General features: G+C 49.2%; 2 protein-coding genes across 3 annotated transcripts in view; one reads left to right on the forward strand and one right to left on the reverse strand.

The window, feature by feature from the left end:
- The window catches only part of TNN (tenascin N), a 39515-nt gene extending 36911 nt beyond the window's left edge, over nt 1–2604 (forward strand). For both annotated transcript variants that reach the window (XM_019734627.2, XM_074322237.1), the window contains one exon: nt 1090–2604. In XM_019734627.2, the coding sequence (XP_019590186.2) occupies nt 1090–1290 (201 nt within the window). In that variant the 3' untranslated portion in view covers nt 1291–2604. The remainder of the gene's footprint in view (nt 1–1089) is intronic.
- A 6949-nt stretch (nt 2605–9553) lies between these two features.
- KIAA0040 (KIAA0040 ortholog) overlaps nt 9554–21148 on the reverse strand; it is a 31049-nt gene continuing 19454 nt past the window's right edge. Inside the window, exon 2 of the mRNA XM_019726988.2 lies at nt 9554–13007. Coding sequence (XP_019582547.2) covers nt 12581–12877 — 297 coding nt within the window. The 5' untranslated portion in view covers nt 12878–13007 and the 3' untranslated portion in view covers nt 9554–12580. The remainder of the gene's footprint in view (nt 13008–21148) is intronic.

Raw genomic sequence — 21148 nt, forward strand, 5'->3', positions numbered from 1 at the left:
ACTCCTCACCAGGTTCTCGGCATCTCCTGCCTGCTTCCTCTGGCTTCTTAAAAGTTGCCTCTTGTTCCTTCTCATCATTAATCTGTCCCCTCCAAGAACTCTCGAAGTCCCCATCCTGGGTTTCTAATCTCCCGTCCTGAGTCCTGCATCTAATCTCTCCCTAGAACTCACCTTGTAACGATATTACTGTAGGTATTAGCGCACCTAAAGTCCAGGCTCATTTTGAGTCCTTTGGTCCTGACCAGGTTGCAGGGGCTCCTGGTGCTTTGGTTTTTCCAAGGGAAGAAGAAATGTGTCCCCCGGGAAGCTGAGGGGGTTGGGCCCATGAATCACGGTGGCAGCATGTGGGCTGACTCACGCAAGCCAGTGATGGGAGAGAGGTCAGATATTTGAAACGAGCGGCCAGCATGCCCGAAACCATCCCTGTATTTGCTAATAAAAGACATTCATCTGGTTAATGTGCTTTTCAGAGTCTGCAAGGCATTTAGTTTCTTGTTTATCATTTACCTCACAAATTAAAATACATAAAATTGGTCACTTGGGCTCTTTATTGGCCAGGTTGCAAGGTTATCAACTGAATTAAATATTATTGCGCTCAGTAGTCAAAAGACATAAAGTGAAATTTAGTTTTCAGCGGGCTGTTCTTTACCCCAGAGCTAATATCTAAACAGTCTAAATTGAAAATGATTTTACACAATTGGCCAATTAATATGTCTATTTTGCCTTTAATTTTTTGGAAAGGAAAGGAGGGAGGCAAAGATAATTTGATCATTGCTGGCCAGGTTGACCCTGTGTTATCTTTGCTCCTGCCCAGGCCTCACCCCCGTCCTGGGCTCACATCCCGGGTCCTCCCACCCCTGCGGCTTCCAAACCGCCAGCCTGTCTAACCCCAGCTGCCCAGCAGAGGGCGCATGTTTCTCGAGTCCACCCCGCTTGCCTTGTAACTACCCCAGTCACCCCTTGTCTCTCTTTTTCTCTCCCCTAAGCAGTGAGTGTGCCGTTTCCCTGACAAGGAAGCATTCCTTTGTATTGTAACCCACCCTGCCCTCCTCCCAAGTGCCTCTATTTGATGTTGGCTTTTTTATGTAGGGCGTGAACTGGGAGCCGTGGAAAGGACACGAATTCTCCATTCCTTATGTGGAGTTGAAAATTCGCCCTCATGGCTACAGTGGGGAGCATGTCCTGGGCAGGAGGAAGCGGACACTAGGAGAAAAATTCGAGAACTTTCTGACGGCCCATCTGAGCAATCATCGCACGAGGCAAGACCAGCCCAGTGTTGGGACTGCATAAGCTTGGGGTGGAGTGGGTTGTGGTGACTGGTTAATGGAAGTTGGAGGGATGGTCATAGTCTCTAGTTTCTGAGATGCTGGATAACCTGCAGGACAAAGCGTGTCACTGAGCTCCACACCATAGAGGGTACTTCCCTGTCACCTGCAATTTTGCCCATCTATGAGGTCAGACAATTAAGTTCGTGAACTTGTTGCAATGATGTTGCTAACCTTTTTTTTTTATATCAGAGGGATTATTCCTTATGAATTTGTACCAACTGGACAAACAGTTAACCAAGTTTACTATTGGAAATACTGAAAAGGCTGCATGAAAAAGTTAGACAACCTGAACTTTTCGCCAACAATTCATGGCTCTTGCATCACGACAATGCACCAGCTCACACGGCACTGTCTGTGAGGGAGTTTTTAGCCAGTAAACAAATGACTCTATTGGAACACCCTCCCTACTCACCTGATCTGGCCCCCAATGACTTCTTTCTTTACCCAAAGATAAAGGAGATATTGAAAGAAAGACATTTTGATGGCATTCAGGACCTCAAGGGTAATACGACAACAGCTCTGAAGGCTATTCCAGAAAAAGAGTTCCAAAATTGCTTTGAAGGGTGGACTAGGCGCTGGCGTTGGTGCATAGCTTCCCAAGGGGAGTACTTCAAAGGTGACCATAGTGATATTCAGCAATGAGGTATGGAGCACTTTTTCTAGGATGCATTCGTGAACTTAATTGTCCGACCTCATGTATTGGGGGCCTGCACACCAACGCAATAGTAGTTGCAGAGTGTGAATGGGAAAGACAGCACTGGAACCGCAAGCTTTTTCAGTCTATCTTTGGTAACAAATATATGGGATTAGGGCCAAAAAAAGCCTAGCACTTTACCTACTGGAAATCTTTGGAAACTGGTATATATATAATATGCAAAGTTTTGCTAATACAAACTGATATGTATATAATATTTAAAGTTTTGCTAACACGAAGCTCCTCTCTGGAAAGAAACACCAAGGAGGGCTTCTCTTTTATGACCCAGGTGCTAAGGTAGCCTGAGGCTAATGACCTCCCTGTACAACTGCGTTTTGAGGGAAGAGGTGTAACTCTTCCCCTTTAAAAAAATTGCTGGTGTTTTGAGGCAGAATAAAGGGAACCAAAAGGGACCAAGTGGATTCGCATTTAGCTCAGTTCTGACTAGTATCCAGCAGGCTGGAAACCAAAGCTGCCTGTTACTGCTATTTTTAAGTGCCCTCTTTCCAGCCATTTGCATAATCATTTTCATAGATCCGCATATGTTGTGAATAAATTCTCACTCATTTCAACTTTAAATAATTTGATTCTCTCTCTCGATAATTGGTTCCTCCCAGAGACTTCCCTGCGACTCCTTTTCATATTCCCTCCTTTCCTGGCCCCCACTCTGTGGGGCCCCTTGGTTTCCTGAAAGTGCTCAGCTCAGACGCTGATCTGTTTTATCCTCAGGTCAGATCCTTTTGGCTTATTTTCCTGTCTCTTGGGAAGGTTTTTCTGTAGGCAAATCAGTGACCATTGAAGTAACTCAAAATTCCTATTCAAGAAGAAGATAATAAGCCACGTGATTGGAAAAGAATTGCCTTGTGTTATTTTCCCCACCTAAGTGCACTTGAACTCTAAATGTAACCTAAGTGCAGTGGAGGTGAACTTTGTGCGTTATAGTGGACTTTGGTTGGTGTGGTCTCTTACTTGCACGGTGGCAAATAATGGTATTTGGGAGCAGAAGTGAGTGAGTGGGGAGGACAAATGCCCTAAAAGCTGCAGTTCCCCTCCAGGACCGGCGTGTGGCTTACTGCCTTGGCTTTTCCCAGTTTTAATCTCTGGCTGAATGCCAAGACATACTCTGAAGACAGTTTTGTCAATCTTTCAATGTTTTAGCACATCCCCCCCCGCCTCCCCCCCACACACACTGAGCAATGGCATAATAACTGCGGGAGCTGATGGCCGGTGATCTCAGTGACGTATGGCTCCAGGGTTGGGGCTGGTCATTAAAATATGCCTGCTCGTGGCTTCCACAGGAATTTGTCTACTTGCTTCTTACCAGGCAGTGTGCTTAGCACTGGAGAGACAGAGGTGAGCTCAGAGGCAAGCAAGCTAGACATGGTCCTTGCACTAATGGAGTGTGGGTGCTGTAATTCATTCATTCATTCATTCATTCAACAGATAATGATTCAGCATCAGTGTGTGTCAGGTTCTGCTGCTATAAACATATTATTCCTGCCCCTGTGCTTATTTTATACTGGTGGAACTGACGATAAACAACACAGAAATACACAATTCTAAGAAGTGTTAAGTGCCCTAGAAGAAAACTACAGGAGGGTTAAGAGATGGAGGTAGAGACGCTGCTGGAGCTGGGGGGCCACACAGGCCTCCCTGAGGAGGACGTCTTTGCAGAGACCTGCCTGAGTTCTTTAGTCTTGATCCGGCTTCACCAGGCGGATGCCTGCGCTTCATTTCCTCATCTGCCTTGAAGGTCCCTTTGTACAGCCCCCAGTTCTGTGTCCTCTCTTCTTCTGTTTGCACATAAGCTCCTCACCTTGGTGCCTCAGGAGTCTTGCTGGTTGTCAGTACTTCCTGGCTTTGAACACGCTCGTCAAACGTGCTGAGCAGACCCCCAGACCTTCTGACTCAGTGGGTCTGGACTGGGGCTGCAGCTGGATCACTGACCACTCTGATTAGCTCTGACATAGGGGGCCCCCACTGATGGTCTTTCCACTTGGGAGGCATCTGTGATGGCAGCCGCACACCCCCGTGTCCTCTGACCCCAGCGTCTGTCCTCCACTGGCCAAGATGAGGGCTTGTGGGAAACTGGAGTTGCTTCTTGCATTCTTTCACCTGTAGGACCCATATTGCCCCGAAGGTTCAGGGTGGAGAAAACCTCAGCTGACCCTTCAAGGGTTCTACGGGGGTGGGGGGCAGAGAAGGAAGTAGAAGGAAGCTCATTTTCAAAGGATGTTTGAGAACGTTCTAGCCCTAAACCTCTGTGCCTAAGCTCATTTACCGTGACCAGCTCTGGCAGCCCCCCCTCTGGTAGCTGAATATGGGCCTCAGAAATGGATTTCTGGATAAGCCTGCTTTTCAGAGGGTTAAACACTTTTCTTAGAGTCAGGTTATGAGCCATAGGGCCTTTGAAGTTTAAAGGGAATTTCCACCCTAAAGGACGAAGCAAAGCAAACAACAGCTGTCACAGAAGGGACAGGCTGCCCACTGGGCACGAGGGTAGAAGCAAGGACAGACGGATCACAAGCATTCGATAAAGTCTCCAAGCCATTGCCAATTCCGCACAAGACACTAGCAAAGCCCGTGTGTGCAGTGTGGTGGGTACCAACCACGGCAGTGGGTAGCGAGATGGGGAGACTGAGTCAATGGGGATACGGACCAGGCCCTGGGAGCAGAGCGAGGGTCCCAGAGAAAGTGTCGTGGGTATGATGTCGGCGATAGGTCTGGAAGGATGAATCTGAGTTTGCAGGGCACCTCAGGCAAGGGACACTTGGTGGTAAAGATGAAAAGGGTGGAATGTGGTGAGTTTGAGGGAGGAAAGTGGTTTGCTGGTGGGTTGAGGAGAGCTTGGTGGGGGCCACGCTGGAGCGATGGGTGGGGACTGTTGTCTTGGCCCTGAGATACCGTGGTTTTCAGCTGGCACTGTCCACCGAAATCAGCTGGAGCTGATTCACTTCCTGTACCCGGATCTGCTTTGCCTCTGGGACTCCGCTTCAATGAGTCTCAGCTGAGTCCTGTTCGCCTGAGCTTTTTAAAGCTTCCGAGGCAGGTGTTGAGGGCAGTTTGGGGGAAGGGTAGAGGCTCACAGACAGGTCGACGAAGGCTCCTGGAATGGGTAATGACTTCCTTGGCCTGTGGCAAAAATAATGGGAACGGGGTTAAGGGCTCAGATTAAAGAGAGATTTAGGAGGAGGAATCGACAGGATTTGAGGGGATCCTGTCCCCTCAAACAGGTGGTAAAGGCAGCGAAGGGGTCCTTTTATGGGGTCTTTAGACCTGGTTCCTGGCAGGCGCTTCCTCTGGGAATAGAGTCCCAGAGTTTGTGTTTGTCATAAGACGATAAGAGCTCTGCTTTTTAACTTGGAGTTCTCAGGGATTCAAAGATCAGTTAAAGCCAGAAAATGCTGGAAGAGCCAGGGAGAAAGACAAGAATGACCCAAGGGATTGTGATCAAGGGGGTGCCTGGAAGGAAAAGGACCAGACATGGTATGTGGAGAGAGAGCGCAAGAATGTGGACAGGGAGCGATGCAAACAGAGGTACAGCATGGCAGAAGGAAAAACACGTATAAATAATGAAGAGCTCTTGGCAAAACTGAATCATTTGCTGGAGGAAGCCCTTCACTACAAAAATTCCCAAGTCATTCCCTTGAGCCCGTCCCCAGGGCGGTGGCATCAGGAAGCAGTTTCTAAGAGTGCGGATGGGTCCAGCAGCCCAGAGCGGGAGGCACGCTGTACCCAGCTAGGCCAGGAGATGGCAGTGTTGTCCCATCGGGAACCTCTCACTTGGACGCCACTTGCCGCCGTAAAGGTGAGTTCTGGGGAGTCCCCATTTTTCTTGCTTCCTGGATAACGTGGTTTTGAGAGTCAGCCTGTGGGCCACGGCCCAGCATGCAGTCCATGCTGAGTGTTGTGCAGGCAGTGTGGTTGCTGAACTAAGGCGCAAAACAAGTGACTGGGAAATACCTTGAAGAGATGGCCTAGTGAGCCTGGACCCCCCCCCCCTTCTTCCCCCGCACACCTGGTGTACTGGGCTGGGGGCTGGGGGAGAGAGGGGGTTTCTACAGGAGAAACAGGAACTGGGTTGTTTCCATTTCCATTTCCATTTCAATGTTATGTAAAAAAAGTTAGGTTCCCAGGTTAGCCCATAAAAGCCTGCTTATTCTATAATACAAATTGCAGTGCAGTTATGACAGAAATAGAAAACAACGGTATTGTAGTGTTGTAATTTAAATAAAAGAAGGGGAAAAACGGAATGAAAATAGCTCTTGATTTTGATGCGTGAAGAAAGTTAGCTTTCATTAGAGCAGGAGGAGGAGGCAGATGAGCCAGGTATGGGACAACTAAAGGAGACATCCGGGGACTCCAGGGGCTTGTGGGCAGAGCCCTGCGCTGTACTCAATACACTTCTGAGCAGAGCAGCTGCCCCTGCAGCTAACAGTCTTTGAGGAGCCAAGACCAGCAGGTGGGCCTGGGTCCAGGTGCCCCGCGGCGTGTGGGAGGGGCGCTGGGGTAGGAGTCTGAAGGCTTTGGTTTCCATGGCTGCTCTGGGTGAGTTGCTTTCCTTCTCTGGGCCTCGTTGTCTTGTATAAAATGGGAATGACATCAGTCCCTGATGTACTGTGTCAGTCGCTGTGAGAATCAAATGGGATGTTGAGGGCTCTTACGTGATTCAAAGCGCTCTGGAAAGGCAAGATGGAGGCCGCCTGGATCTTTAGTCTTTATACCTTCATTCACAACTTTGGGATTTTCTATTTTTTTCTCTTGATGTAGAAGTGTATCTCTAGCCAGCTCTAAGGCATGTGGGCCATGAATGGCTACCAGTAGGATTGTTGTGGGTCACTAACGGAAGAAAGCCAAAGGGCAGAGTGAGAAACAAAGGCCGCGAGAGGTAAAGGAGAATCTGTGTGCATTTCAGAAAGGGTGTCCTTGGGGATGATAGGACTGAGTTATAAACAAAGATAGGAACAGATGAACCCTGGGGGATATGCAGACCCTCCCTGGCAGCGTTTCCCAAACTGTGTTCCTCGGAACCCTTCCTCCTCTAGATGTGCTAGAAGAAGAAAAGGTATCATGGTCAAATAAGCTTGGGAAAGCATTGAGCTAAGCAGAGTTATACCAGTTTCTGCCTTATAGTGCCTCTTAGAACCTAATGCAATACACTCACCGTGGACCTCAAAGAAAAGTAGGAAAGTCACAGTATGCAGTGTTTTGCAAACACTGACCATAGAATTTGCTTGTTTTCTGAGTATCTAGTTAACATTTCCAAGGTGTGATTCAGGGACCACTGGCATTTACCTAGAGTGCTTGCTAGAAGAGCAGGTAGTCTGGCCTCATCCAAGATTTAATAAATCCAGCAGAAGGTCAGAGGGAGACACCCAGTGATTCTCTTTCTTCCCCCTCATCAATGCATTTATTTAGCATGTAGTATGTACCAGGTTCCCTGCTACGTATTGGAGATACAGTGGTGAATAAGACAGATACAATTCTGGCCTCACAAAAGCGAATTCTAATGCGGGTGGGAGTGGAGTGCTTTGAATGAGGAACAGAGACAATTGCCATATCATCTGCTTTTGCTGTGATGGGCAAGGCTCATGTGGTTTGGGAAGCTTTCCTGTAGGCAGGGATGTAAAATCAGGACCACGTCACAGAAATGTCTGTAACAACAATTAAGGCTTAGGATTCTGAGTATCCCTCATCTGTCCAATGAACATGGCAGTGTTGACCCTGACAGATTCGTGAATATCACAGGAAACCCAGTGAGTCTTTCGCACCGTTAGTCTGAGGACCAGTGATCGTGCTGGATTGATGTTCTAAGGGAAACTGCTGTGAGGGGAGTAAGACGCTGATGCAAATACTCTCCTGATCTGGCCACCAGGGGGCACCACTGTCACCGTAGGATGGCTCGGTTGTGGGCAGAGGGGACAAACTCACCCATCACATACTGCAAACTGGGAGCCCTCCTTACTCATGGGGTATTGGTCGTGCTGCAGACAGTGCCGTGTCTGGTGAAATCAGGAATGTATTACACCAAGAGGAAGAGAAAATGTACATTGTTTTAAACCCCTATCTCATTTGAACTGACTACACCATAAGACTTGATGGACTCTTGCTTTCTTCTTGAAACTTTCTCCTCCTTTGACTTCTAGAACACAGCTCGCTTATGATCTTCCATCTACACTTAAGAATAACAGCTAACACTTACTGAGCACTTACTATAAGCCAGGCCCTGTCTGTCTGAAATGCGTCCTACCCATTATTTCCTTTACTCCTCAGGTCAGGGCCGAGCCTGGGCAGGTGGAGCTGATGGCAGTTAGCTCTGGCGTCCCCGCAGCTGTGCCGCAGCTGCTCCTCCCCACATAGTTTCTGGGCAACATTCCGTCCTCTACACTGGAAAGGTTTGGAAGTCCCGGAGGAGAGAACAGAGGCCCGAATGGAGAATCTGTTCTCAGGTTGTCATGGACGGTGTGGTGGTGGAGACGGGGCCCAGGAATCGAGTGAAACCACAGGAATATCAGCCTGCCTTCCTCAGCCCTAGCTGATGGCGAGTGTGTTTGACCACGCCTCCCACGAGCTTCTGGACCATGTGGCTAGTGAACAATTGAAATGTAGCAGACGTGACTCAGTTGCTGGACTTTTCATGCTATTTCATTTTAATTTAAATAGCTCTATGTGGCTAATAGTACCGTATGGGACAGGCCCATCATTCCTTGTTCTATTGGGCGGCTCTGTTCTAGATGGTTTCTGCTTTGATGACCAACTTTGATGCCCGTCATTAAGGGATGGATCAGGAGCATAGAAATCATTATATTTCATAATTAATGCAAAGCTATGGCTGACATGAAAAAAGAGAAACATTTACCTATACATACATGTGTCTATCTGTCTGTCTGTCTACTCTGTTTCCTGAAAATAAGACCTAAATATAAGACCCGGTCTTATTTTACTATAAGACCGGGTCTTATATAGTATAATATAATATAATATAATATAATATAATATAATATAATATAAAGTATGAGACCAGGTCTTATATTAATTTTTGCTCCAAAAGACGCATTAGAGCTGATTGTCCGGCGAGGTCTTATTTTCAGGGAAACACGGAATCTATCTACCTGTCTATCTCCCTAGCAGCTACTGTAGAGGCTTTTGATCTCTCCCTTTGGCCGCACCAGAGTTAACGCACAGGTCTGTTTTCACTTAGTTTTTGCTGTTTTCCTCTTTTTCCTTTAAGAAGATATCAGTTGACCGCACTGAAGGGAATGTTCTGTAAGTGTTGCCAGGGCACCTGAGTCTGTTCTCCTGCAGCTGGCACCTCTGCGGGTGCCTGGTCCCCAGGCAAACGCTCTGCAGGCAGTGGTGTGACTGCATTCCTTCGCCTGTGACCTGTGACCCTGCCGGGGGCGGGGGCAGTGCTGGAAGGCTGGGCCTTTGGTATCCCAGGAGTCACTGCACCCACTCTATCTGATTGAGAGGGTCACATCTAATACCAAGAGAGCGTCTGACTCCAGCACATAAGGAAGCCAGGCATGGCTTTTTATGTTCAAAGTATTTTATTTAAATAAGTTTTTCTGTTGGTGTGTTTGAATTTTCCAGAAAAAAAATATTGACAAATATTATACAACTTGGACCATTTATAGTCTTCTTGAAAAGGCGACTGCCCTTTCTCTGTAGCCTCCCTCCCCCTCTCCCCAAGAAATACAAAAGTGAATCCATTGAGGGTGGGGAAAGACCTTCTCTGACTCTGGTTGAAGGTGCGTAGAAACCTGGGGGCTCCTCCCCAAGCTGGTGCTGGTTTAGGAAGCCTCTTTTTTACAATCTTTTTTGTCCTTCATGAGCTTAAATCCCCCAAGATGGGCCACGCAGGCTGTCAGCCTGGGCTTCCCCCATGGCCAGTGGCAGCTCTGAGACAGAGGCTGGGAAGGAGTAAAACTGGAGAGGATTAGAGGGATGGAGCTGGGCTGGTGCCAGGAGAAGAGGGAGTGAGAGAAGGATGAGAATGAAGTGGGAAGAAAAGGGAGTGGACACCAGTAACTGCCTTGGGCTCATTCAGTAGAAACGGGAGGGCCGCTCGTGCGTGCACCTGGCACTGTCCTAGGTATTCCAGGGAAGGCTGTCGGGAAACTGGGATGGGGAACAGACAGGCCTCAGTCAGGGCTTAGGTGTCCGGGGTCCTAGGCTATGGAAGCAACTGAGACATGTGTTTCGGGGTGTTTTGTGCCCGGAGGTAGAGCTGGTCTGTTCTATGAGGAAACAGTGGGACGCTGCACCTGGAGACTGAGGCCTTCTTATGGCAGTGACAACCGACTGCTGTCTTAATTCAAATGAGCGGCCGGTTGCCATGGCAGCCATGCTCCTTTGCTGGCCCTGATCCCAGTGATCTGCTCGCCGGGATCATATCTGACACCAGTCTCAGCCGTCAGCCTCCACGACTCCCCCAAGACATGCGTTTCGGGGGGTGCTGAGTGCTGGAGACAGGAAGTGGAATGTGTCCTGGTGGGCAGTGGTGGACGTGGTGAGGTTCGTGCATTTTGTGTGGGGAGATGACTAATCATCTTGTGATGTCCAGGGGACAGTCAGATGCTCCATGAAAAACTCTCCATGTGACAAGGGGACAGAGAATCAGAAGGCGCTTCTTCCTCTGGTCACAGCGGTTTAGGAGTGAGGGTCTGAGTGCCCCGGGTACTTAGGGCCACTTAAGGTGAGAGGGTGAACGTTACTGGTCCTAAAATATATGCAGGCGTGAATTATGAGTCACAGGGTCACCTGTTAGAAGACCTGGTGCAGCAGTCACCACCCAGCACCTGCCCTTCGCAGGCCTGGAGTAGACCTGGAGGGCAGGTGAGTACCAAGTAGGCCAAGAGAACAGATAGAGTGCATTTTTCCATTACTGCACTCTTATAGAATTTAGTTTTTGCCACTCTCAATATCATAGTTTAGCTACGTTCTTAAATCTCAATTTCACCACCATTAGAAGAGCTTCCATGGGAAAATATTTCATGAGCGCTACCCAGCAGATTTGCAAATGAACTTGGACAGCACAGCCTACTCCCACGTTGGGAATTACCCGTCACTGTAATATGGTCACAATACAATGAAAACACCAACCAGCTCATCATACAAGTGGATTAACATGGCCCCCCAACTTCAGCCTGGCAGGGGAACCCTCTACGGACCTAGTTTACACGTCCAAACGACACCTGTGCCAAGCTGACTCTTGGTTCTGTGTGCACCTTCCTGCAGAATTCAACACTCAGCCCCCAGGCATCGCAGCACGAGCGGACTCACTCAGAAGGTCAGTTGGGGGAATTAGTGAGGTATGTAGTTTACCCTTAACATCGTCACAAAGCCAACGGCCTCCGCAGACAGTTAGGAGTACCGTCTGCATGCAAGGCACTTGTCCAAACCTCAACATAAATATCGATAAACCTCTACATAGCTTCATCCTGCTTTCCTTGAGACTCTGTATCTCCTGCAGTCAGCCTTCCTACAACATGCAAGGCCTCCATTTCCACCGTAGGAAATCGTGTCCAGTGTGCTTTCTTGCAAGGCTGTCCCAGGGACCGTCGTAATTCCTTCCCCGCTGAAAACCTTCGGTTCCGCGGAAGACTCCTCACTCGGGTGTAGCACCTCCCTTCCATCGGGAAGCATACTTTCCCCTGGAGAAACCTGGTTTCCATAGCTCTCTGGGAGTCACTACCAAGAGCGGTTTGTTCTCACGTGGAGTAGACGCCTTGCTCAGTGGTTCTAGCGTCTCGGAGGGAGGTCTGGGACCACATTAAATATTGACCAGTGGGAACGAGGACCTTGTCCAGAGTTGCAAGACAGTAGCTGTCAATGAATTTTGATCTGTCACACTTTAAATTTTTCCTCCCAGGTGGGAGGTCAAAAGCATGGGAACTTGCTGAGTCTGTATCGTACAGGGATGGAGGCTTGACCAGGTTGCTGGATGCCCAGTGATGAGGATTTCCAGTCAAAGGTTATGTAGGGATAGGAAGAGGGAAGCACACGTCTCTAACCTGAGTTTGTGGGGAAGATGTGCACCTTGCCTGGTCCTAGAACTGTGCATATGTGCCCGCGTCTGGCCGGGCCTTCCTGGGGGATGTTTTTGTAAGAGCAGATAATGTACTGCCGTGCACAGGGCTTTGCCCACAGTAGACATTCAGTGACCATTTGATGAACAAAATACACTTGCCCAAGTACCCACATGTGTGTGTGTGTGTGCGTGTGTGTGTGTGCTTTGGGGAGACATGTCAAGATGTATAGATACATGTTCCTTGTGCTTTTGCATATGTAGTTTGCCAGGGACCGTTGGATGGCATGCCTGAGTCTGTAGGGAAGAGCATTGTTACTGGACACGTAGCTGCCAAGACCGTGCCCAAGAGCTGTCCACATGCTCCCTGGGAGTGCCCTCCATGGGGACACTCGCCTGAGGTTTGTTCCTTGGTTGAGAAGTTCCTCTGTTGATGTGAGTGTGTCAGGTCAGGGATCGCTGCTCCCTGCCTGCGTGTAGGTGGAAGACAGCCGAGTCCTTGAGGGGGCACCTCTGCTTCCTGCCCGACTAGACAGGCAGTGATGGCCTCTTCTCCATCTGGAGAAGCTTGGGCTGAGCAGAGATCCAGAGGTCTTCCTCTGCCTTCTTCTTCTTTTTCTTCTTTCCCTTGTTTTGTACTGGCTGTTGGCCATTCTTGCGTGGCCGGTTCCAGCAGCAGTGGCAACAGATGAAGAGCAGTGTGAGGACCACCAGTAGTGGCAGCGCCAGGATGACACCCAGGCAGATGGTGTTGAAGAGGCCCTGTTCGTGCTTGTTCAAGATGGTGTCCCAGATGGCATTCAAGAAGGAGCTGATTTTCTCCATGGTGCTCGGCTGGTAGGTTCCAGAGAAACCTCAGCTGACTGCCACGTCCAAGGCTCACGAGGACACAGCCTTGCCCATTGGGAACTTACTTGTCTTCCAGCTCTGGCTTTGGGCAGGCCATGGATAGCACCTGAAGGGAGCAAAACAGACAATTCAAGAAAAAGGCAATGGCACGATCGACAGTTTTTAATAAGATCCTAGATTTTAGGCTTAGGAAAGGGGAGGGAATCAAACATTTCCAGAGTTCAGAGAAATTATATTGAGATTCAATAAAGAAGAGAAATACGTGCATGTAGTCAGTGAATATTAACTAACTCTTATACATGATATTGGGCTTAGGATATAGAAATTAATAGTATATGAGACCCGGCACATAGTAGGTCCTCAGAAATTGTCGGATGAATGAACCAACGTGTATATTCAGTGTTCTGTTAGGAATTGACTCTCTGGACTCTCCATAAGCGCAGTTCTCAGTCTTTTCTCCACGGCAGCTCACCTGATAGATGTGAAACACATATTCCCCACAGACAGCTTGGTAGCTGACCTTCTGTGAACACAGCAGGACATTTGCACATGCATTGAAGCGTAAGCACAAGATGAAATTGATGTCTTGCTGCCTGTGGCAGGGGACGTGGACGTCCCCAGGCGACGAGGCCACCAGTCCTCATCGGCCTCACTCCTTCCTCCCTTCCTGTCCCTTCCTGCTCTCTTCCCTGTTCATGACCCCTCCCCCTTACATCCCGCTCCTGTGTCTGACAGGACTCATGGTGCTTTGGGTAGGGGACCATCTGCTGGTTCTCTCTGTTTCTATCGTCCTCTCCCTCGTTACTCCTGTCCCTGCTCCCTGTCCCTCATCAAGTGTTCCCAAGTCCCCTTCCTGGCCGGTTCCCTTTGGCTTCAGTGGAAAAGGAGTCTCGAAGGCTGCTCAGCCATGGTGCTTGGAAACTGGGGTGGGCTGGACGCCTCCTACTCCTCCTGAGCTCAGCTTATGGCTGGGTCTGCTCTGGTTGCTTGTCCAGAGTGGCCCCTCGTCCTTTGGCACTCCCTCCAACTCGCCACACGTATTGTAGGCCTCAGCTCTCAAGTAGAAGGTCTTCGGGGCTCCCTCAGTTCTGGAATCCACGAGTTCTTGTGACCAAGTAAGACTCGGAGGACAGGCGTCATTCAAGGAACTTGAAGAGACTTCTTGGAGCCAGACATTGCCCAGGACCCAAAGTTCAGAGTCCCTGATGTTGAGGCTGGAGACCTTAGAGGTCATCCCGACCAACTCTCTCACGTCAAGATGAAGAATCCGAGACCAGAGTGGGGGTGTGACATGTCCGAGGACACAGAGCTGTGAGGAACACCCAGACATCTGGACAAGGGGGTCCTGCACTTTCTCAAGGCTGCCGGGCCAGCAGCACAGGACGATGGCGTGATTTTATGCTTGTATTTCCCTTGATACTTTCCCAACCACCTTCATGTTGTAAGTGAGCAACAGGACGGCACACTGTCGAAGGAGAGAAGCTCTGGGGGACTTGGGTCCAGCATCATTCTGTGGCATTTTGTTGTGTGCTGGTGCATAACTGCATGGCCCCACCTCAGTGGTGTGGTACCCCAGGGGTGGTCCCTGAGGTCTGCTTCCTTGGAAACATACTCTGTGAAGTGTCCTAGGTGGGGTTTGTCCATCAAAGCCCCACCTGACCTCAGTCCTGGTCTGTTGGCAGGACTGAGGCCCCACACCCTCATGGTATAACCTACGCGATTGTGTAGATTGGCACATGCTACTGTGCCATTTGGCCTATGGAAGGGAAGTGACACTGTAAGGTGGCACTTATTACATGCCAGGCACTGTTGTAGGAACTGTACACGTACTAACTCATTCAGTCTTCATTACAGTGTTACCAAGTAGGTACAGTAATTCTCCCACTGCAGCCAGAGAGGTCACACAGTGAGTGAGTGGAGAAACTGGGTTTGCTGATTGTGGGGAGCTCGGCTCCAGATGCCCCAGCGATGAGCCCTTCTCAGGTGTTGCTCTGCACCTCCTCTTCCTTTGTGCGGAATTAATCCATATTTGGCAATTGCCCGGGAGTTACAGAATCTTCCGATAATGGGCTCTTCCCCAGGTTGGCTTAAATGTTTATCCTGCTCTGTTATAGAAGATGGCAAAGAGGTTGATGGATACATCACAAACGCATGAAGAGACATACAACAAACATCCGGTCTGGCTCACGTGGAGGTCTATAGAAAGCATATGGCTGCCGGAACTTCAACAGGCAACAGAGAAAAGTATGCTGAGAAGTCACAGCCCCTCAACGGAGGCTCTGCCCGAGCCCCTCTGAGGACCTGGGACCCCCACGCCATGGGTCTGCCCACACGCCACCACGCAGGCTCTTTATAGAGAAAATCCACCCTTGGTAACCTGGAACCTCACCGCAGGCCACTCGCTGCCGTGCTCCTCATACCACTGTCTCTGTATTTTCTTTCTCCCTTTGCCATGACCTTTACTTTGACCTCAGCCTTGGATGGCCCAGTAGTTTTCAGCCCACCTAGAAGGATTTTTCTGCTTTGTGGTGGGGAGACTTTGGGTGCTTTTCTCTACTTGGGTCCACACATAAGCTTTCCTGGGACCAAATGCTCTTTGCACTGCATTTCTGTGATTCAGATCAGATAACACCACCACCACGTTTGCTGACAAAGAATTCTGTGCCAGTGCTGAGGCTGGTCCCGCGGGGAACATACAGGCATGCGGGACCCACTTTTGGGTTCAGCCAGGAAGAGCGAGGAAGGACACTGAGCCCTTGGAGAATATTAGGGCAGTTTTCACAAGGGGGGGGGGTCACGAGGACTATGAAAGATGAGTAGGGTCTGCCCGAGAAACATAGGTAAAAAGGTTGTTCAAAGATTCCAAGCAGAGAAACTTCCAGAACCTGGGCAGGAGAATGGGGGTCTTCTGGTGAGCTTGTAGCTCAGGGCAGGAGCGAGCAGGGCTGTAGGCTGTGGCCAGGGTAGACAGGGCCTTCATAGGGCGTGTATTAATTTGGGGGTTTTGTTACAGGAGGATGTTGTGATCAGATCAGACAACAGCATCTGAAAAGCTCTGGAAAATGTTTTAAGAGAGTTCTTCAAGCATTTAACAAATATTTATTGAGCACCTGATAAGTACCGTTGGGGACGGAAGGTTCAGTAATAAAGCGCAAAGATACAGCTTCTGATAACATGGAGCCTTGTACATTCCAGGGGAGTTATGGTCACTGAGGGATTGTGTCATAAAAGTAAAACTTAATAAGCGAATTCCAGCTTAGGTTGCTTAGCTGGCTGAAACAGAAGTATGCATTTAAATTATGTTTATCTCAGTGTCCCTCCCAACCTTTGTCTTAAGCGCTTCCATCCTGTGGCACCTAAAATAGCCTTTGAATAAATAGATTTCTTTTCAAGCTCAAGCTATGTCAATAATTCACTTCGGGATTCCTAAAGGTACTTATTTGAGTCTGCTCTCCATACAGCCAGAGAGAGTATTCATTAACATTTGGGAACCCAGTCTGGGGAATACTTGATTAAAAGGTATTCTTTATATTTTTTAATCTAATAACTCTCTTCTAGATGCCCCAGGTTACTTGCTGAGCTCTGCTAATCTATAGTGTTTCATTAGTATTTATGAGCCTTGCACTATTAGCATTTGCAGGAAACAATCAAATATCTCCTTGGCAGTATAAATTAAAAGTTAGAGCTTCCATAGAACATTTTGCAAAAGGAGCCACCTTTTGGGCCTTAGAAATTCTCGCTGGGCAGATGAACCCATCCTTTTGTTGGCTCTTAGTATCTGCTGACACTGTTTGAAAGGTAATTCATCTATTCTTGTAAAAACCAACAGTAGGTGTCAGCCAGCCATGATTGTTTGTGGTTGTGGGGGTGGGTGTGAGGAGAAAGCTGAGGGGAAAGGCTGTTTTCAGTATCCATCTCTATATCCTCAATAGTATCTAGCTGGGGAGAGAGTCATTCATTCATTCTTTCTTCCAACAAACTTCTGTCTGTCTGTGTGTGAGGCACTGAGAGAGAGCAACGATCCTGGAGCCAGAAGACCTGGATGTGAGCCCTGGGTCAACTCACATGACCTTGGCGAGTGATGGAACCTCAGCTACAAAATGAAGCTAATAAGCTTCCCTTGTTATGATGTTGTGAGGATTATAAGCGCTCAATATACTTAGTATATTTTGTAAACTGTTAAATGCGGTAAAGCATAATCCATAAAATAGTGGGTTATCTCCAGATAGCAGTGGCCTATTCTAGCTTTGGGCTTTTCTTCACCGTCTCTTACGTCCAAGCATAATCCTCACTGCCAAAGAATCCAAAGAACCGTGGGCCCCGACTCCAACCCAATGAACCCCAAACCCAAGGTTTTGCAGGTAACCTCCCTGTGGGTGGGCCCCATATCTGTGGTTGTAATTCTAGACTCTGGCATCCAGCAACAGGATGGAGAAGGGTCACTTGGGGAACTTCTGGTGGTCTCTGGAGGACTGTTGAGCTCATAAAGTGAGCCCCAGGGAGAGCGCCTAGCCCTCTGCAGGCCCCAGCCCCCTCCCAGGCTTTGGAACCCCTGGCAGTGTACCGGGAGGGGTCCTTCCCCAGGGAGGTCAGATCCACCTCTGAGAGCCAAGAGCTGCTCCAGAACTGTGTCCGGCGCTGGCACTCCGACCCACGATGCTTCCGGAGCTCCCCAAGCAGGGGCCAGGGCATTCTGCTTTGTACCAGCCTCTCGCTGTTCCTGTTTATTAGGTGAAGTAATATGTGTAAGCTGTAGAACAGTATCTGTCGGGTAGTAAATGCTTCCTAGAAATGTTCATGATAAAGATCACGATGGCACCCGATGAAAATTCCTGAGACCAACTCGAGTGACCAGTGGGCCAGATCTTTATCCCTCTGGTGAGGGGTGGGGTGAGGCGGGAGATTCAGGTCTCTCTCAGAACTTTTGAAGGTTCCTCTGCTACAGCTGCAGACTCCTGGGTATGCATGGGGCCACTTCTTAATTGAAAGCTAGGAACAAAGACTTCCCCTTGGGCCTTAAATGCTTCCTCGGAGCCTCTACCGTGTACTGTGGTTATTGCTGTGCTTACATATTTCCTCACCCGAGGATCTCAGGTGACAGCAGGATGGACTCCTGGCTAGGCTAGCTGCCTAAGAGTCACCCAGGGAGTTACAGATGCCAGTTCCTGGGCCGCCCTCCTGGAGACCCAGCTTCAGTAGGTCGAGGTGGGCCCCGGGATTTGTTTGTAACAAATCGCCCAAGTTTCCTGAACAATGGTCAAGTTCGAAAACTGCTGTCTAAGCGAGTGGACCAATGATTCTTTTCTATGAGCCCAGGTGCCTTCTTGAGTGAGGGAATGGATCTTGGGTGAGGGCGGGTGGGGAAGGCTTTTCTTCATACACGGCGGCACCATCACCTGCCTCGGGGCACCTCCTGGGGCATCACTTCTGGCTCTGGTGTAGTCAGGGCATCTGGGCCCCAGCTACTTTCCTGGAGATCACAATTCAACCCAGTAAGCATTCACTGCACACCCACTCCGTACTTGGTCCCATGCATTCAGACCTGAGCCCCGGGAGAAGAGACAGCTAGCAGAAGTACAGTGTGGTGAGTCCGGGGTTCACGCTCTGTGCCAAGGGACATGGGAGCAGCACAGCAGGAGGAGTAAGCAATTTGGCCTGGAGAGGGTTAAGGGAACGTGATTGGAAGGAAATGGCCATCAGGACGGGGTCTGCTCCGTCATTTGGTCAATGACTATTTACGGGGCACCTGCTATGGGCTGGGATCCATGTGTTGAGTCCTGGTGGAACATGCAGACCAGATCTCTGTCCTCTTAGCGTTCAGAGTCTAGTGTGGGACACAAACACGCATGAAAGAGCCCAGCAGACATGTGGGTAAGTGCCAGAAGGAGAAGCCCATGATGCCAGGACAGTGAGTGCTACCTCTCGGGGAGGTCGGGGCCGGCTCTCAGTGGGGGTGACTTCACTAAGATCTGAGTTACGAAACCAGCAAACACATGTCAGGCTGTCTGAAAAGTCTTGACATAGAATAAATGTATGAGCATGTAGCACATTTTCAAGTCACAGGCTTGATAGGTTTTTCTTCAACCCTCAGCTACCTTTCCAGGTGAAGTGCCTCTAAATGTAAAGCAATGTGTTCAGTTGTTAGTGCACCTATAAAGTGTCCCCCAACGTTCTGGAAACACAGGGAAATGACGCATTTACTGTGCTTTTCTCCAGAAGAACAACTGGACCCATTGCTTCTCCTATAAAGAACCTGAAAGGACAGTGTGGCTGAACTCAACAGCAGCGAGTGCAGATGACAGCGGGGTGACACGAGGCCCACAGAGTAGGTGGCCCCTCTCCCGCAGGACCTCTGAGTCATGTCAATGTCTGGTGTACGCTGTAAGAGCCATGGGGTTTTAAGCAAGGAGGGGACATAATTGATCTGTGTTTCCTAAAGAACACTGTCACTGAGGTGACGGACAACAGATCGCCGAGGGCAGGAGTGAGAAGAGACAGTTACAGTGGTTCAGGGAAAATGGCAGCCGGGATGGGTTGAGGTTGGTGGTGGAGGCGGGACAAGTGTCTGCCTTGAGTGTTTTCCAGCGGATGTGATGGGAGAGGGACAAGCAGAAGTGTCCCTGGGCTGTGCTCTGCTCTCCATCTTCTGGCCCTGGCTTCTCAGGTTGTTGAGACGAGCCTGTTTTATTTTCTCTAAAATAGGGATCCCTTCCGTCTCTACCGGACTCCCCGCCATCTCTCCTGGGGGTTTAAAATCTCTTCTTCACCCCAGGTGTCTCCACCTGCCTGCTCCAACCTTGCCCCGCCTCTCAAAATCCTCACAACATGCCTGTGGTCACGATAACATCACACACTTCAGAAGCCCGGCCTCTGGCAGTGAACGGCACAAGGAACCCCAGTCAGTTATTAACTCCGCCGTCCGGATATGTATTTTCCTGGCAGTTTTCACCTTGCTCATCTGACATGCTCAGATGCTCTCTAATAGATGGATGCAAGTACTGTTTTGTACAAAAAAATTGTCACATCACAGCACATAATCGGCTTGTAGATTATTAAGTTTCTAACTGAAATCTGGCTCTAGGCCTGATGAGATAGAAATCTGTAGTTTCCCCAGTTTAATTAATTGCTTCAAGTAACTAGTCCAAATACACAGGGAGAGCCTCTTTTTTTCCTCCCTGGAGTATGCATAGATGGTATATAACGAGGTATTGAGTGTTTGAAGAAAATTGATAGTATTTCCTCTCAGAATCAATGTTATAATTATGGTTGCCGTTTTGAACAAAGGCATAAAAACAGAACATCAATATAGAAATGATTAAAGCGCCACGATTATTAAAAGTAATAAAATGATGCTTTATCATGTAGACATTCTGAACTGCGAGGGGGCAGACATGGGGCCGGTGGTCGGGTTCCCCACTTTGTTAATAAGGAACCCCAGACCACAGGAGGCTCTGACTCACTGGGCACACAGCTGGCGATTGGGGGGTCAGGACCAGAATCAATGTCTGCCGACTCCTGGCAGCTGCACCGGCCAGGTCTCTCCTACGAAAGTCCTTAAAAAGAAGCATGGGGCAATGCTTGGCAAGATGCCGACCTCTCCACTCTGGGCACAGCTAGACTGAACTGCCTCCTGAGATCTCCCCCAGGTCCTCGTGTTCTCTCTCTGCTGTCACGCTGGCTGGCCATGGGCAAAGGGCCCCGGAGAGGACTCCCAGACCCCTGGGGTCACAGAGATGGAAGGTGTTCCCGAACGAGGGTGTGGCGCACAGCACCCCTGTGACCAGTCAACAGCGGAGTGAGTGAGAAATACACCTGTGTTGGGTGAAGCCACTGAGATTCAAGGATCCTCTGCTATAGCAAGTAGCCTATGCTGACTAACACAAGTGACAACAAGCTGATGTTGGTGATGACCACGATGCGATGAGTTGATTAACTTTCCTGTAGTGCAGCTTTCACCTGAGGGGGCTGCTTCAGAGTGCTGGTTCTGGGGCCAAATATCCCGGGTTCGAACCCTCACTCTGCTCTTTGCCAACTGTATCACCTCGGGCGGGTTGCTTAACCTCTCTCGGGCTCAGTTTTCTCATTTGTAAAGTGGAGCTGATGATAATAAGCTGTTGGGAAAAGTAAGTGAGTCAGTGGATGAGGCTCGTGTGAGAGCCAAGCCTGGCGCTACCTCTGTGCCCTTATTATTGGGCCCAAAATGAATAGCCTGGCCAAGGGAAACATGCCTCACCTCCTGAGCCAAGG

The sequence above is a fragment of the Rhinolophus sinicus genome, linkage group LG17, assembly GCF_036562045.2.
Source record: "Rhinolophus sinicus isolate RSC01 linkage group LG17, ASM3656204v1, whole genome shotgun sequence".
In the NCBI taxonomy this organism is placed as follows: domain Eukaryota; kingdom Metazoa; phylum Chordata; class Mammalia; order Chiroptera; family Rhinolophidae; genus Rhinolophus; species Rhinolophus sinicus.